The sequence below is a fragment of the Lissotriton helveticus genome, chromosome 7 (assembly GCF_964261635.1).
Source record: "Lissotriton helveticus chromosome 7, aLisHel1.1, whole genome shotgun sequence".
Taxonomy (NCBI): Eukaryota; Metazoa; Chordata; class Amphibia; order Caudata; family Salamandridae; genus Lissotriton; species Lissotriton helveticus.
The window spans coordinates 564180088-564198331 of record NC_136068.1 but is presented as its reverse complement, the minus strand read 5'-3'; the positions used below and the strand labels follow the sequence as shown (position 1 = coordinate 564198331).

The 18244-nt window shown below is 51.6% G+C and overlaps 1 protein-coding gene across 6 annotated transcripts in view; it reads right to left on the bottom strand.

Moving 5' to 3' along the window:
- TEP1 (telomerase associated protein 1) overlaps positions 1-18244 on the bottom strand; it is a 1162857-nt gene that overhangs the window by 165840 nt on the left and 978773 nt on the right. For all 6 annotated transcript variants that reach the window (XM_078652640.1, XM_078652638.1, XM_078652642.1 and 3 more), the window contains one exon: positions 11736-11872. In XM_078652640.1, coding sequence (XP_078508766.1) covers positions 11736-11872 — 137 coding nt within the window. The remainder of the gene's footprint in view (positions 1-11735; positions 11873-18244) is intronic.

The window sequence follows — 18244 nt, the reverse complement described above, 5'->3', positions numbered from 1 at the left end:
TGTTTATCTGGGTAGAAGGGTAGAAGTCAAATACATTTGACTGAAATTATCTTTGTTTAAATTCTTTTAATTGAATGCAACATTTTGAAATATAATGTAACAGAATGCAAATGACACTTTAGTAGAAAAAATAAAAACGAAAAGCTTGCAGCTTGAAGAACAAGTTACTTACCTTTGGTAACGATATATCTGTAAGAGACACATATTAGTTATAGATTCCTTACCTTAGAATTACCCACAGGTGTCAGACTGGATCCGGAGAGATTCTTTCTTAGCAGTACCCCTGCCCGTTGGTAGGTGATGTCGGACGACTCCCTGACTGTCATCGGCGTAGTGGTCGCCGGGATGACGTCACCGTGTCTACTTAGATGCCGCCCCTGAGCGGGGACGTCAATTCTGACACGACTTTTCACGCCAGAAGCGCAGAGCCATTCAAGACACTGACCACTGGTGCACAAAACTAGGGCCCTGCAAGGTAGTCCCTATCCCTAGAAGACAGTTCGCAGAACGGGGAGGATGGGTGGAGGGGGTAAGAAATCTATAATTAATGTACGAGTTACTTACCTTCGGTAACGATGTATCTGGTAGAGACGATTCTAGCCGCAGATTCCTCAACGTAGAATTATCCCCAGGCGTGAGATTGGATACGGAAACTTTTTTGCCACAGCATCCCTGCGCGCCTGGTGCAGCATCACGCGACTCCGCCCCGGCGTTGTCCGTGTACGTGACGTCGGCGAGGTCACATAAGGCACGCCTACGTCAGTTTTCTTCAGAGAAATTTCCTGCACCACAATGTAGAAACATCAGATAAAAAACTGTGGAAGCATGGGAACAGTGTGCGAAGAGCAGAAAAAAATTGAAAAGAAATGGTGACTAACAACACCACCAGAGTAGTGTCAACACCGCAGAACTCAAAGGCAGGGAAAGAAGAAAGAACAAGCAGAGCCCTGCACAGTCACCCTGCCAGCACATAGACAGCCTCCCACCCCTGTGCCCCCGAGGCAAGGAACATGCTTAAAGGTCAAGGTACACAGAGTAAACCTACCACCCCTATCCTGAGCAAGGAAGGGAACCAGTCCCAAGACAGACAGACAACAAACCTCCAAGCCACCCCACATAAAGGGCAACCACCCACCAGGGGCAAAGGCAAGACATGGCCAGATGACCCTTAAACAGAGGATAGCAATGGAAGGAAGGGGAGGGGGAGGAGGACAGGGATAGAAAACAATCCCCCCAAACCCCGGAGTAGCCAGAACAGTAAGACACCGGAGCACCGGAACCCCATCCTCTAAAGAACCAAGGAGGAATGACCCGCCATCAGACGGAGTCACCCGTCGGGAACAAGGACGCAGTCACAGGAGAGACAGCCCCCCACCGGGAGGCGAGTACCGAATACCAACCCAAGGGTCCTCGCAGAATAGGGGAGGAAGGGCGGGCCGCGAAGGAATCTGCGGCTAGAATCGTCTCTACCAGATACATCGTTACCGAAGGTAAGTAACTCGTACATCTGATAGAGACAAATAGTAGACGCAGATTCCTTCACGTAGAATAGATACCCTAGCAATACCCCCTGGGAAGGAGGGTCTGTGAAAGGACCCCACCAGCCAATACAGAACAGAGGGCCCCACAGGGGACCAGATCTGTGGACCAGGTAGAACCTAGTCCCTGCAAGGCAAGGGGCACCCCCACAAGCAGAACCCAGCCGACGCCAGGGCAGTGCTGATTGAGGCGAACATGTTGCACCCCCAAGAGTCCAGCCAACGAGCCTCTAGGGACGGCGGAGTCAACATTGGCGGCAGGGAGGGAAATGGCAAGACACACACTCCAGAGCCAGAACAACCGACCTAAGAAGGCCCAGAATCAACCCAACTCAGGAGTCACTGAGGAGGGGACGGAGGAGGAGGAGGACGGAGCCCTGCCAAGAGCCGCTGGATAGCAGAGTCGGCCGGGGCATGAAACAAGAGGCTGCCATCAAACGGAAGGTCGATGAGCAGCTCCCAAATATTCTCAGGGAACACTCCGTCCCGAAGCCAAGCATGGTGAGGGAGAGCGACTGAGGAAGCCAAGGCCCGGCTCAGCACCTCCAAGATGTCTAGAGCGGAGCGGAGAATAAACGCCGCAAGCTCCCGGCCATCCAAAGCATGATGCCGTAAGTCCACCTGAACAGTCTCCTGGAACGCTGTCAGAGACTCAGCCGCGTCCCACAAACAGGAGGAGGTCCTAGCCAGCACACACAAGGTGTTAAGGGCCCTCAGGGCAGCGCTGGTCAAGGCGTACATGTTGTGCCCCCAAGAGTCCAGCCAGCGGACCTCTCGGGGCGGCGGAGTCAACAGTGGCGGCAGGGAGGGAAAAGCAGTCCACAAAAGGGGGCTGGCGGCCGAGGGGTGAAGGTAAAGACACGTCGGCTCATGCGGCGCCAGGAGGTGCCAATGCAGAAGATGCTGAGGCACCAGGTCCCCTGTGGCAGGACGCCTCCAAGCCCCCGTTAAGGAAGAAAGAAGCGAACCTTCAAAGGGAAGTAAAATTTCCCTCCCACCAGAGCCCTGGTGGAGGACCTCGAATAGATGGTCCGCCGAAAAGTGTGCCACCGGGTCACCCATGCGCATGATGCCCACAGCCGCGGACACCGTGTGACCAAAGGCCGAACGCGCCTCCGTAGGGCCCCGCGGCGGAGCAAGCAACTCCTCCGTGGGCGATGGCGGCAAACTAAGGCGGCCGTCCATGAGGCCAAGCGGGATGGGCAGGGTCAGATCTGGAAATCAGAAGGAGCCGAAGAATGAGGGACCTCCCGCTCTTCCGATGAAAACCTCTGCCGAAGAAAGGGCGGGGAGTCACCCTTAGACGCCGGTGAAAAAGACACCACGCGGTGACCAGTCTTCGGAGAGGACGACACCAATATACAGCCTGCCTCTCGAGAAGAAGGAGCGTCCGAAGACAAATCCGCGGTACGACCCCTGCACGGAGCCGTGGAGTCCGCTTCGGCACCATCCGGTGTCACCGGACAAGGTTCCTCCAAGTCACCCCGCACCGGAGACCGGAGCGGAGAACGGAGTGGAGCTTGAGCCGAAGCAGCCCCGGGGCGGCGCCGGAAAGACGCCTACCTGACCGCCGCAGAGGCAGTCACCTGCGTGGGGGAACGAGACGGGCCTGGGGAGTGACCCGAAGCCCTCCGTCAGCCGCGGCCCAGAATGAGGCGGAGATCGCTTGGCAACCCATGTGGCGGTGCCAGGGACGATTCAACCTCCGACTCGCCCTCCAACGAGGCAGCCGCCTGTGGGGAGGGACGAGAGGGGCCCGGGGAGGGACGAAGAGTCCTCCCCCGGCTCTGATCCGGAGCGGGACGAGGAGGGTCCACCGACCCTTGTGGCTCCGCACAGTCCAGCGGCTGCCGTCGCCGTAGCAGCGTCACCGCGGTCTTAGACAGGACCACCTTGTTGAAGGACCGAGAGCGGCTCGGGGATGCGACCCGAGCCCCCGTGACCTTCCGTGACACCACAGGGACTCCCGTGGGAGTATGCGGTGAGGCAAAGACGCCGTGGCCTGAAGGAGGTGCCCCGGAGGAGCCGCACCCCAACAGCACCACATCCTCCACGCCTGGATCCGAACCAGTCAGCGCCGGGGCCGGACCCACCGGCGGCGCCGCGGAGGGCCCTGCGCAGGGCGAGGGATCCGCTGACGCACCAGCAGGGGAAGGAGGAGTAGGAGATGCCAGCGAGGCTTGCAAAGCCGCCGCGTATGTCTCCATTTGGACTCTCAACGCCCCAACACCGGGAAACGGTGCATAGGATGACACGCGGGCCGCATCACCCGCAGAGAGTCCACGCACCCGGCAGGCCGAAAACCAGCCTCCGGGGACAAACTGCAACACTTACCCACTGGGGAGCGATGCTCACATGACACCAGAGGACAAGAATGACTACCACGCCCGTATCTGAAGCGGTCCGCCGAAGCAGACCGAGGGGAGGACGTAGGACCTGGAGAGACACGCCGACAGACGTTTCATCCGGCGCTCCCGCCACGACTTCGGCTTCAACTGTTGGCACGCTGCGCAATCAGTGGAGCTGTGATCCTCCTCCAAACACCACATACAAATGAGGTGCGGGTCCATCGCCGACATGAGACGCCCACAAAATGTGCAAGTTTAGAAGCCCGAAGGCCTTCGCACACTGTTCCACCCAAAAAAAAAAAATGGAGGAAAAGGGGCCTTAAACAGGCCCGTAGCATAGATCGTATCCGCGTTGCAAGCTGAAAAGGAAGAAACTGACGTAGGCGCGCTGGGCGGGTCTTATGTGACCTCGCTGACGTCACGTACGCAGACGACACCTGGGCGGAGTCGCGTGATGACGCCCCGCCCCGGCGCGCAGGGATGCTGTGGCAAAAAGTTTCCAGATCCAGTCTCACGTCTGGGGATAATTCTACGTGAAGTAATCTGCGGCTAGTAGTCTCTATCAGATATATGTCTCTTACAGATACATTGTTACTGAAGGTAACTTCTTCATCTGAAAGAGACTATTAGTTATAGATTCCTTACCTTAGAATGGATACCCCAGCAATACCAACCCCGGTGGTGGGTCTGCGATAAAAGTTCACAACAGGATGCCCTGGAGAACAGAACGGCAGAAAAAGCCGTCTCTCCGGACTTGCCTGTCTAGGCAATAATGCTGAGTAAACGTGTGCAAGGATGCCCATGTGGCTGCCTGGCAGATGTCCAGTAAGAGACCTCCACGTCCGAAGGGAGTAGTGGCTGCCGTAGCCCTGGTAGAGTGGGAGCGCAGTCCTACTGGAGGTTCCTTTGTAGCTAAATAATAATAGATGGTACGTTTGAGCACTGCCCGACCTTTCTTGGCACCCACATAACCTGAGAAGAGTTGATCGTCCACTCGGAAATCTTTAGTGCGGTCAAGGTAGAAAGTGCGTGTTTTGGGTCCAGATGGTGGAGTCCCTCCTCCTCTTTGGAAGGGTGCGGAGGTGGGAAGAAGGTAGGCAAGGTGATGGTCTAATATGTGGAAAGAGGTAACCACTTTGGGCAGAAAAGAGGGGCTACTACGGAGGACTACTTTGTCCGGATGAACAGCAAGAAAAGGAGGTTTGGAAGATAAGGCCTGAAGCTCACTCACCCTACGAGCAGAGGTGATGGCAAGCAAGAAAGCAGTCTTCAAAGTAAGGAGACAAAGAGGAAAATTATGTAGTGGCTCAAAGGGAGCACACATAAGATAAGTGACAACAAGATTCCAGTCCCACTGGGGCATTACGAAAGAAGGAGGAAAAAGAGGAGTAATGCCCTTCAGAAATCTGTTAACAATAGGGGACTTGAAAAGAGAAGGCTGATCAGGAAGGCGAAGAAAAGCCAAAATGGCCGAAAGATAGCCTTTAAGAGTGCCCTGAGCAGTGCCCTGTGCTGGGCCAAAGAAAGAATTAATTGGAGACCCTCTGAAAGAGCAGCAGAAAGGGGATCCACAGCCTTTGCTGTGCACCATGCCACTAATTTTTTCCATCTACAGGCGTATACAGTTTTAGTGGAGGGACACCTGCCTGCCAAGATGACAATACAGACTTTGGGAGGAAGGTCAAATGCTGTCAACTGGACAGGTTTGGGTGGAGGACCGTCTCCTGCTGCTGCGACAGAAGATCTTCCCGAAGAGGCAGTCGGATCGGAGGATCGATGACCATATTCAAGATCTCGGGGTACCAGAGTCTTCGTACCCAGTCCGGAGCCACAAGAACGACTTGGTCGCGCTTGATGTTCTCTGGGTAGAAGTGGTACAGGCAGTAAGGAGTACAGGATGCCGCAATTCCACTCTCAACGAAACGCGTCGCTGAGCAATTGTCGCCTAGGAAACTCCAATGCACAGAACTGTGGACATTGAGCGTTCTCTTCGGTGGCAAATAGATCTAACCAAGGCTCTCTCTACTGCTGAAAGAGACCTTGCACCACTTCCGAGTGAAGATGCCAATCGTGATCTATCATGCACTGGTGGCTGCGTTCATCTGCCCTGGTGTTCAGGGAGCCTGCCAGGTGTTGAACCACCAGGGTCATGCCATGATGTTCCAGCCATGTCTAAAGGCGAAGAGCCTCTTGACATAGGTTCCACAATCCCACCAAGCCCTGTTTGTTGCAGTACCACATGGCGGTGGGGTTGTCCGTGAACACCTGCACTACTCTTCCTTTGACAGAAGGAAGGAATTCTTTCAGTGAAAGATGAATCGCCCAGAGCTCCAGAAGGTTGATGTGGAGCCCTGACTACACCGGAGACCAGAGGCCTCTGATCTCTGCCTTCCCCATGTGGCTGCCCCATCCATGGAGTGAAGCATCCGTCGCCTCTGTGAACTCTGGTTGGGGAAGAGAGAGGGATCTGCCGTTGACCCTATCCAAGGTTCATGAACCAACACTGCAACTGACTTACAGTCCCCTCAGAGATAAGGACGACATCGGAAAGATTCCCCTGATGCTGCGCCCTCTGGAACTTCAGGTCCCACTGCAGAGCCTGCATATGCCATCTGGCCTGATCCACTAGCAGGATGCAGGAGGCCATAAGGCCCAGCAGCCTCTGGATCATTCTCACCGAAATCCGGGATAGAGGCTGAAACATCAGTATCATAGCCCGAATATCCCGGACTCGCTACTAGGGAGGATAGACCCAAAACTGTGCTGTGTCAAGAACAGCTCCAATAGGAGCTTCGGATAGGGAATTCGGTGGACTTCGGAACGTTGACTGTGAACCCCAGCGAGTGCAGGTTTGCCATAGTCTGGAGGTGGGAGCTAACAGTCTGGGGGGAGCCTGCCTTCAAAAGCCAGTCGTCGAGATAGGGGAAGACTGGAACCGCTGATCTGCGCAGATGAGCTGTAACCACCGCCATCACTTTCGTGAACACCCGTTGGGCGTTGGTAAGGCCAAATGGGAGCACGGTAAACTGAAAATGCTTGTGGCTACCGTGATCCGTAGGCAACGCCAGTGGGCAGGCAAGACGGGGATGTGAAAATAAGCATCTTGCCAGTCCAACTATACCATCCAGTCTCCAGGGTCGAGGGCAGACAAGACCTGAGCCAAAGTTACCATTTTGAATTTCTCCTTCCGAAGGAAGTGGTTGAGATCCCTGAGGTCTAAGATAGGATGCAGGCCTTTGTCCTTCTTGGGTAAACCAGGAAGTAGTGGGAGTAGCAACCACGACCTACTTCTGGCACAGGGATGCGTTTGATGGCTCCCTTGCCCTAGATAGCCGGAACTTCCTGGCGGAGAAGGGCTAGATGATCCTCCGACATGCAATGGAGTGTTGGTGGCATGTAGGGAAGGGTAGTCTTGAAGGGGAGGGAGAAGCCACGTCAGACTATTTGCAAAACCCACCTGTCGGACGTGATATTGCGCCAGTGGGGGAGGTGATGGCGGATCCTGGCAACCGGTGGCCCTGAAAGATCGGAATAGGAAGTTTGGGGGCTGTTGCAGGGAGGCATTGGTGGACTGACCCGCCCGCTGGCCCCCAGGCCCACGACGCTGGGTCCCACGTCCCCGGCCAAGCAGAGGCTGGGTAGCTTGAGCAGGCCTGTGGCTCTGGGTGGAACGTGGTGGGGCACCCCTTCCGTAGCCACGAAAGGCAGACTGCATGGGGCGAGAGGTGGCAGCGAGGACCAAGGATCCGGGCGTAGCCCTAGAGTCCTTCATACGCTCTAGTGCTAGTGTGTTGTCTGCCTTTTCACCAAACAGGCGACTGCCATCAAAAGGCATGTCCAAAAGGGTTGATTGGACACCCCCAGCAAAGCCAGTGGACCTCAGCCTGGTGTAGCGCCTCAGGGCTTCTGACGTTGAAATCATTCTACCCAGCGAGTCGGATTGTGAACTTTGTTACGTCTCTACCCTCTGCAACAGCGCTGGTGAGGGTCTCCTCTGGGCACTGTGGCAGCAATTGCGCAACTGTGTCCCACACAGTGTGGATGTAACGGCCCAAGAGACATGCAGTGTTCACCGACTGCAGTATTAAGCTGGTGGCAGAAGACCTCTGCTTCCCAAGAAGGTCCAGCTTCTTGGATTCCCTATCTGGGGAAGCTGTAGGTAGGGGATGCACCTTTTGAGGTTGAGGCTTGGACCATCAAGCTCTCAAGGGTAGGGTGCTGGAATAGGAAAAGTGGCTTGCCCAGGGCCGGGCAGTGGCGTCAGCCAATCATCCTGTCCACTCGAGCCCCTTTGCTGGGCTTGGATCAAGAGCCCAGAAGGATATCAGTGAGGGCCTCATTGAAAGACACCAGGGGCTTCGAAGAGGTTGCTGCCGGCTGAAGCACCTCAGTCAGGAGGTTAGTCCTGACTGCCACCATAGGATGCTCGCGCCCCAAGGCCTCAGGCTCCCTATGCAACACCACAGCGTAGGAAGCTCCCTCCTCCGTAGCCACGGTAGGGGGAGAAAGCATACCAAGGTCTGGGGAGGTATCCAGACCACTGGCATCACCCAACTTCTATCTACAGTACGGCTCCTCAGGTTGGTCTGCTACAGCGTCAACAGACCCCTCCCTGCACCAGTAAAGGTACAGTAAGGCCGACCGGTGCTGATCCGGATCCAGGCCTGGATCCATGGGGGCGCTGTGGCCGGAGCCGCCAGCATCGAAAGCCTAGAGCCCCCAGCCAAGTTTGCGGGGCCTGAAGGTGCGCTGTCAGAGTTGGGCTGCCCATAGATGGAGTGGAGGGCTTCGTAAAATGCACGAAGCTCGGCAGGGGACGGCTCCCAGAAAGGGAGGAAAGCGCTGAGCCGTCCCAGCGGGCTCCGAGGACGGAGCCTGAGAGCGGCGACGCTCCAGGTCCCACGTTGCATCGCCAACGGACGGGGAGAAGGTGAAGAGCGACAATGCTTCTTCGCCTTTGTTGTGTTTCTATCTAGGACCCTAATTAGATATTCCCGATTTATGCCCTTGTATGGTTTTAGTAAATAATATCCTTATAAAGGCATAAGAATCATATCCATATTTAGTAATAGCCCATGCAGTCCAAATACGGCAAGGCTACTCCCCTAGACTCCTAGAAAGTACAACGCGTTCTTTAAACAAACCAAGCCTCCAGCAGCCCGGGAAATCCCCCTGCTCTTGTTTTGATTTGCACAAGAACTCCTAGAGTCCAGAAAGAACTGTTAGTTCTTAGTGACGTCTTATGTCCAACCTTACGTCAAACCCGGCACCTTTCAGGTATAAATATACCAGCGTTGCCTTAAGCAAACACACGGTGGTTTGGAGCAGAGCGGCTATCTACTTGCCCGGAAGCCCAGCTCATGCGAAGAGCCGAAGGACGCCGCCCCTCCCTTTTGACGCACTGAGAAATACGCTGTCTTTTTCTCCAGCCGAGAAAATCCAGCTCCGGTGTTTCCAGTCACCCTTGCGGGTTGCTGGGATATCGAGTCCTGAGAGAGAGATACAAGACCTCCTACATTCTATTACCAAGGTACGGAGCTTACTAAATCCTTAAGAGAATTCTTGATTCAGATTCCTTGTCAAAAAACCAACTTAACTTAAACTGCAACTTATTTACTCCTTCCCACGTAATAGGCTTAGGTCAGGTACACCGGGGTAGGCGTATCTTAGAAGCACCAGTTGAGTACGTTAGTCAATGTTTTTATGTATATATTTTATCCATTTTAAAGTATCATATGGCTAAGAAACCATATCAATGCTTTTACAGTATTATTTCATAATACTCCTTTTACTTTACGCACTTTACTTCATGATAAGTATTGCTATTGTGGCAACTCATTTCTCTTGCATGAGAAGGAAGACTGCTCAATAAATAACACCTTTTATTGAAAACGCCCGTCTCTCTATTTCTCTGCACTCTGGTGAAACTAAGTATGACTGAGTGAAATAACCGTCTATTGTTTTCACACGACTCTAGAGATACACTCTTTATTCTGAAGGAGCAAAGTTGTCATGTTTATGCGGTTGTCAGAAACTAATCTCTTCTTGTCTAAATCCGGAGAGTTAACTCTTTTCTGAACATTCAAGAAAGTTTCTAGTGACCTCTGAGCTAGCTGGCAAAACGAATTAAGTCTAATTTAGTCAGTAGAGACCTAGTCGACCTCAGTCCTACGTCTACACTGCTGTTTATATTATTCCAATGCGCAGAGCCTATTGGGAATATAGGAACTACACTACACCTTCTTCTTGTGCTTCGTCTTACCCGATGGGTGCAAAAACTTCAATGACAAATGGTTATGGATCCGCGATCGGTCCCGCAACCTTCACCTTGACCGGCATGGAGCAGACTGCCGAACCTCCAAAAGCTTTCGGGACCGCTCCCGCAAAGACTTTGGGTTCAGGGCCCGGCAGTCGGAGCAAGACTTTGGGTAGTGGTCGCGCTCCAGGCACCAAAGGCACACATGGTGCGGATCTGTGACCAACATCAACTTGTAACAGGAGTCAGAGGGTTTGAAACTGGGCAGACTACTGGACATCCCTCGTGCACCAGGAGACGCAAGATTCAAAAAAGATGTTGACAAAAGTTGAAAATGAGTTAGTCATAAAGAGACTAAGGGGCACGCTCTCTCCAGATCTGTGCTGGCTGGCGCGGAAAAGGAAGAACTGGCATCAGCGCGCAGGGGCGGCGTCTATGTAGACTCTGCGACGTCATCCTGACGACCACGAAGCCGACGACGGACGCGGAGTCAACCAACACCACCTACCGATTCGCAGGGGTACTGCTAAGAAAACAATATCTCCGGATCCAGTCTGACGCCTCGGGGTAATTTTAAGGTAAGGAATCTATAACTATAGTCTCTTTCAGATAAATATATTGTACTATGGTTTTTCATTTTATTATGTCATTTGCATTCCTTGGGCTCCGCTTTGTATTTTTGTTTTGTGTCGTGCAGGGAGCAGGACGCATCTGCGTGATCTGTTTTAAAAAGCACCAGACAGTTATCTAAAATGCACACTTTACGTTTTAAAAAGGAGTCCCATTTATATGAATGTTTTCTTCTACCCCGGGAACTGCGGATTTTCCTACCCATACACTGACTTTGCAACCTGGCCATCACTCTCCTTCCTACAGTTGCAGGCAATTTAGTGGTTAGTGCTGGTACTTTTTAACTGCAATTTTAGGCCGCGACTATGTAAAAGTGATAGTAGTCAAAGTAATAGGTGCCTTTAAATGGGGCAAAACACTTTCTCTTTAAAACCATCTGACCACAGTGTCAAAGTGAACGTTATGTGTTATCCTTTACAATAATTGAAAGTTCATTCGACCAAAACACCTCACTGGCTACTCTTAGTTATAATGTTAACACTCATCATTATTTTGTTCACCCTGATAAAGAGTATATTAAAGACGATTAAGAATTAAAGTGTTAGTGCTGGATGTTGTGAAAATTAAAGAGAGGTGCTTGTTACAAAGAATTCCGATGTACAAGATCAAAGCTTTTCCATGAAATTCAAAAAGCAGTTGCATTTTGATTTTCTCCTATTCACAAAAATGGACAGTTAATAAACAAATGCCATTCCTCACATTCACTCTCAATCACTTTGAGATGACCAAGCTGCACGCTCACTGATCCAGCTAAAAAAGATAATTTTGGATAATTTACGATGTAATAAAAAATATATCTGTGTTTTTCCTTTATTCCAATTAAAATCACAACTAATAGATGGAGGAGAAAGGCTCAAATTCACTATTGCAAATCAATTAATCACTTATGAACAAATAGTAGAAAAATACAAAATGTACCTCATAAACGTGCATATAATGTCATTGTTGGGAAAGAATCCTTACCTGCACCGTTGTTAAAGGGCTCCCTGAATGCCAGACGATGACCTCGCCCCCTTCACTGCCAGAGACCACGAACTGTCCGTTGGGAGACCAAGCAAGGGCCGTCACGGCGCTCTGGTGATGCTCAGCAGAGCCCTCATCTGCAGAACCAAGGGTCGAAGAGTGAGGTCATGGGTCATGCATCTGTCGCTGCCATTCGCTGACCAACCAGGGGTCAAAGGGTCACTTTGGGGCTTCGGCACGAACATGACAAACGTCCACACATGAAACAATATTTTCACTTAAAATGATTATATTCAAGATACCGGTTTTAGTAATGTTTGTATTACTTCAGAAAACAGCATCACAGGCATATGTATCACATATTAGACTGTTTTGATACAAACTATCTGCTGGTGGAGTTTTCAATCACTGACGTTTGCTGTTCCAACATCTGCAAAATGGCGTCTCTGCTCAGAACGAGGCCTAGTCCGCAGTTTATCCTACCAGATCTGCCCAAAAGCACTGTGTAGATGTTTAAGGGTTTTAAAACATGTTCATGGCTGGGTCAAATCCTCACAGCTAAACCATCTGGAAAAACACAGGCTGAATAGGCCAGGGGCAGCTGAGGGGGTGACGCAGGGGTCCTCATTATATATGGTACGTTAAGTGTGTATGCCACCCTTAGCTATAACCTCAAACTGTATCATGTGGAGTGCTGGGTGCATGCAGACAGAACCAGGAACCAACCAGATATGACACATGGAAAAAAATAACAAAATGGCGACTGTTGATGAACAGGTAACTGCACCAACCACCGCCTCCTGCCCGAGTGGCTGCTTGAAAAGGATCCAACTCTTGTTGATGAGGCCGGAATTCCGGGTGTCAAATCAAACTTTCTTTTAATCTGGAGGTAAATACAAAACTCAACCCAGAAAGAATCAGCTGTGTATGTCATGGAAGGTGATCACTGTCCTACGACCCAATCCCTGAGCAGAGTCAGCTAAATCCCTCATCATTTGTAGGCAGACTACTTCGGTGTTCATGCCCTACCCAGCCACACCAAGTCCAGAAACAACGAAGGAGAAAACACAAAGCAGTCATGGATGGTATGCCTTCACGAGAAAAACATACTTTTATGCCATCATCACACTTTGTCACGATCTTATTATTGTTTCACTTTCTGACCAGTGATTTATTAGAGCTTTTAGGAGTAGGTCATCACAGTGGAATGGGCATGTCGAGTTTAGTCAAACACCACCTGGGACAGGTGGTGACACAGGGTGCGAGTATAGTGGACTGGCGGGCCAGACACCTTCATACACTTCTCATCAGCTCGGCAATTCGAACTGTGTGTTTATAGTCTAAACTCTTTCTCTAAATGTCTTCTGGAGGCGTAAATATGAGGTCTGAAAGTCTTGTCAAATATTGATCTAGCTGTGGCTTGCCTTGAAAATGTGTGTGTGAGCTCCTGAACCGAAACAATGTGTGAGAACTGTTAGAGGTTTTCCTGTGTCCGCCAGCATGTCAATATGGAATTCAAAGCATTTTCGCATTTCAGCAAGCCAAGGTTCGGACGGCCTGCATCTTAGACAGTGGGTCAAAGTTCAGGTAAACACGAGCTTTGTGTGCAATGCTAGTAAGTAAATTAGAGAATTGGTTTTTGACCGGGAATATTCATCCTTTGAAATGGGGCAGGAGTAAAAACACACCCCTTTGATTCAAACAACATAGAAGGTTAGCCACTGGGGAAGAGAAAATAAATCTAAAGACACAACTAAAATAAAAAACATAATCCCAGTTCACAAAAACGAATACAATGTTTTCGACATACCACTGAAATTGTCCCTACTGTTAGATTAAAAGGGCTGCAGGTAAAATCCTGAGGGAGCATGGCAACCTCTGGGTGCCCTAATTGATACCCGAGATTAGGTCAGTATCAGGGACACAGACTTAGGCCCTATTGAGGATAGCTTTAGACCTGGCATCTTTGGCGTGTTTTCCCCTCTCTTTTTGCTTCTGTCCTTCTTATTTTGACTGCATGCAGCATTTTGTTTTTGCTAGTTTTAGTACTCTGGGCACTCTACCACTGCTGACCAGTGTTAAAGGGCTAGTGCTTTATGTATAAAGTGTACTTGTATTTGGTTTATCCATGACTGGCATATTTGATTTACCAGTAAGTCCCTACTAAAGTGCACCAAGTATGTCCAAGGTGTGCAAATCAAATGCTAGAAGTTTGCCTGCAACACTTATTTATTTATGGGTTTATATAGCGCCAGAATCGACTCAGAGGAGTATCTCTGCGCTTACATGGGTGCGTATTATTAAAGGGGAGACTGTTGGTTATTGAAGGACAGAAGAGAGTGGTTTAAAGTAATTTCTGTTAGAACTGGGGGTCCTTAGTTGGCACAGGTAAGTACCTTAGACCAAGTAGGGACCCTTGCTTCTAGTCAGGGTGAAGGAATAACCCTCTGAGATAACCCCTGCTCACCCTCTAGGTAGCTTGGCACGAGCAGTCTAGGCTAAATAGAGGCAATGTGGATAACATTTGCACTTAACACAACAGTAATCCCCAATCCACCACAAACTGAGACCACACAGGTAAGTATATTTTATAAAAATATATACCTTTATCTTTATCTAGTTTCAGCAAGGTAAATCAAGCAGTTGCACGATAATTACTTCAATATAAAAATGTTGCACTTCTTCTTAATGGTTGCAGTTAAATTGTTAGGACGTTCTTATGAAAAATGTCTCAAGTCTCTTTAATCAGTAATTAAAAATAATGCCACTGATTTATATTCAATTAGCTCTAAAAAAACGAGCATACTGCGCAATGCCAGAATTATTCCCAGCCCGCAAAGCAATGGGCCTCAAGCGCTGTGAAAACAATGCCAGCTTCTTAAAGTCACCAAAAGAATCAGCCCCTAGCGTCAGGGGCCCTATGCGCTACAAGCGCGCCTCACCGGAATGCTGGGGGGGTTTCCCTTCCCCTCGTCCGGCACTTCGTCAGGCCTCAGACGCTCCCCGCCTTCCAGCGCTCACTCTCGCTCTGGCCCGGCCGGTCTCAGGAAGCTCTCCGCCCGCTCTCAGTCCTTCAGGGAGCAGCGGGGAGCAGAGACGGCAGGCCGGGGCTGGGAGCACTCGCTGGATTCCCTCGGTGAGGTCGGGTCAGTCTTCCCCGGTCCCGGCGGTGATCAGACGGCACTCGAAGAGGTCCCGATGACGGGGACCAATCCTGTCGCGGCAAATGGGGCGAGCCTCCAGCAGCACCCGGGAGTCAGCCAATGGCAGTGCGGCTCCCGGGACAGGCAAGCAATGACGCTCCGCTCCTCCGGCCAATCACGGCCCAACAACACTGATGACGCTGCGCTGCACAGGCCTATCCTGTCGCGGCGTTGGTGAGGGGGCTCGGCTCCTCCAACCAATGGGAGCGCGGCGGCTTCGTTCTTCGGCCCCGCCGCTCCGATCAGGACGGCACTTCGGGAAGAGGTTTTTCTGGCCCCGGGCAGCAGCGGTAATCAGGCGGCAGATGATTTTAGAGGGCACGGGTCACGGACAGACCGCCCTCTTAGCCTCACAACCGCTCTTGAGTGAATTCCGCGAGGGGAGGCACCACAGGCCTCCGACCCTCGCCGGGAATGTGCCGATGAGCACAACGATCCCTTCTTACACTCAGCAGTTGAGCACCACACGCTCCAGGTCCAAAACAACACGATCTTGCAGTAATTCTTGGCAAAGCTTTAGGAACCTTTAACCCTGGGTTCCCAACAGGAGGCCAGCTCTTCTCAGGCCCTTGGAGATTCAAGTTGCAGACACAGCACACAGCAAAGTCTTGGCAGTTTCAAGCAGGCAGGGTCCCAGCACACAGCAAAGTCCCTTTCTCCTCCTCAGCTTCCAGTTAGACAGCAGAACAGGTCAGCCCTTAGAGCACACAGCAAGGCAATCTTCCTTTAGTTCTCCCGCAGTCCTTCTTCCAGCAGAGGTTCCTTCTTGCTTGTAGGATCTTAGAATCTAAACTTCTGTAGTCAGGGGTCCTTCCCTTATACCCCTCAAAGTCTTTGAAGTCCTTTGAAGTCTTTGTGCAAGTCGGCCCTGAGCCCGGTCTAAACCAGTTCTGGGGGTTGCGGAGCACTGAGGTGTCTCTGGTTTTCTTCTTCCTGTCAGCTTCAGGGTCAGAGGTGTCAGTTGGCCGGCAGGAGAGGGAACCAGCATGGTGGTCAGGCAGACACAGCCCGGCACTATCAGGCGCTTCCTCCTCCCACCTCCCTAGCAGCAGATGCGGCCTTTCACCCACGGGCTGACTCCGACCCCCTCCTCCGGGGCCTCTGCAGCCCCCTGTCACACCCAGACCAGACAGGCATTTCACAAACCCAGGCACACAGAAAGGTTTAGACAAGAGAACAGCCACTTTCTAAAAGTGCTATTCTCCAACACAGGATTCAAAAACAACCTTCACTAAAAGATGTGTTATTGAATTCTGAGTTCAGGGATATCTTTCACTCATGTCCCATCTTGTTCCTATGGGGAGATAGGCTGGTATCACATGGGGCCAGCCTCCTCCATGTTACTCTATGGAGCAAGATAGCCTTACAGCAGTGAGCACATAAAATGGCTGCTGCCCACTACCAGAGCATGTGACCTGCACTAGTACATGCTCTACCTTATCCATACACTGCACCCTGCCCAGGGGGGTACCTTGAGCCTTCCATAGGGGTGACGGGTGTGCACAGACAGGGAAGGGTTAGGCCCAGCCAGTGGGGACAGTAGCCAGGCGGACATGGCAGTCACTGACTGCACACAGGCCCTGCGCTGGCAGGCCCGAGTCACCATTTTAGGGCTACTCATGTGGGTGGCGCAATCTGCGCTGCAGGCCCACTAGTAGCATCTGTCATCACCAGCCCTGGCACACACAGTGCACTTTACTAGGGGCTTCATGGTGATACAAATATGCCAATCAGGTATATTTAATCAATATGGCAATTTACAGAGGGAGCACTTACACTCTGACACTGATCAGCAGTGGCAGAGTGTCCAAAGCGTCTAAACCAGCAAAAACGAAATCCAGCACAGCATCAGAAACAAATGAGTCAGAGGCAAAAAGATGGGGGAAGAACCACGCCAAAGGTGTCAGGTCTAACACGTGTCCCCTCCAGCTGAAAGTGGGGAGAACTACCCAACCTCTTGGGAGTCCTCATCACTAAGGCGGAAGAATCTGGACAGACCGTCAGCATTGGCGTGTTCTGTACCAGGGCGGTGTTCCACCGTAAAGTCCATCCCCTGTAGGGAAATGGACCACCTCAACAGTTTTGGATTCTCACCCCTCATCTGCATTAACCATCTGAGGGGCCTGTGGTCGGTCTGAACACGGAAGTGAGTCCCAAACAGGTAGGGCCTCAGCTTCTTCAGAGCCCAGACCACAGCGAAAGCTTCTCTTTCAATGGCACTCCATTTCTGTTTCCTGGGGATTAGCCTCCTGCTAATGAAAGCCACTGGTTGGTCTCCTCCCTCCTCAGTGATCTGTGAGAGTACTGCTCCCACGCCTTGCTCTAAAGCGTTAGTTTGCACAATGAACTCACTGGAAAAGTCAGGTGCCTTAAGCACCGGTGCTGTGCACATGGCAGCTTTGAGGGTGTCAAAAGCAGTTTGACAGGCCTCAGTCCAATTCACTTTCCTGGGCTGATTTCTAGATGTCAGCTCTGTCAAAGGGGCTACAATGGTGCCATAACCTTTGACAAACCGTCTGTAATACCCGGTGAGACCTAAAAAGGCTCTCACCTCAGTCTGGGTCTTGGGGGGCTCCCAAGCCAGAATGGTATCAATCTTTGCCTGTAGGGGCGCCACCTGGCCGCTCCCCACCTGGTGTCCCAAGTACACCACAGATCCCTGCCCTATCTGGCATTTACTGGCCTTGATAGTGAGGCCTGCCTTCTGCAGAGCCTTCAACACTTCAGTGAGGTGTTGCAGGTGTTCCTCCCAAGTGGAGCTGAACACAGCAATGTCATCCAGGTAGGCTGCGCTGAATTGCTCCAGCCCCGCCAGTACCTGGTTGACCAATCTCTGAAATGTGGCGGGGGCATTTTTCAACCCAAAGGGCATGACACGGAACTGGAAGTGCCCCTCTGGCGTTGAAAATGCTGACCTCTCCTTGGCCCCCTCAGTTAAGGCAATCTGCCAGTACCCTGAAGTCAAATCAAAAGTGCTCAGGTACTGGGCAGCTCCCAACCGATCCACCAGCTCATCAGCTCTGGGGATGGGGTGCGCGTCAGTCTTGGTGACCGCATTGAGCCCACGGTAGTCCATGCAGAACCGGAGTTCTGGGGTGCCACCTGGGGTAGCAGCTTTCTTAGGCACTAAGACCACTGGGCTAGCCCAGGGGCTGCTGGAGGGCTCAATAACCCCTAGCGCCAACATCTTGGAAACTTCTTCCTTGATGCTAGCTCTGACCTGGTCAGCCACTCTGTAAAACTTCTGTTTCACAGGCAGACTGTCTCCAGTGTCCACATCGTGGTCGCACCACTTGGTGACACCTG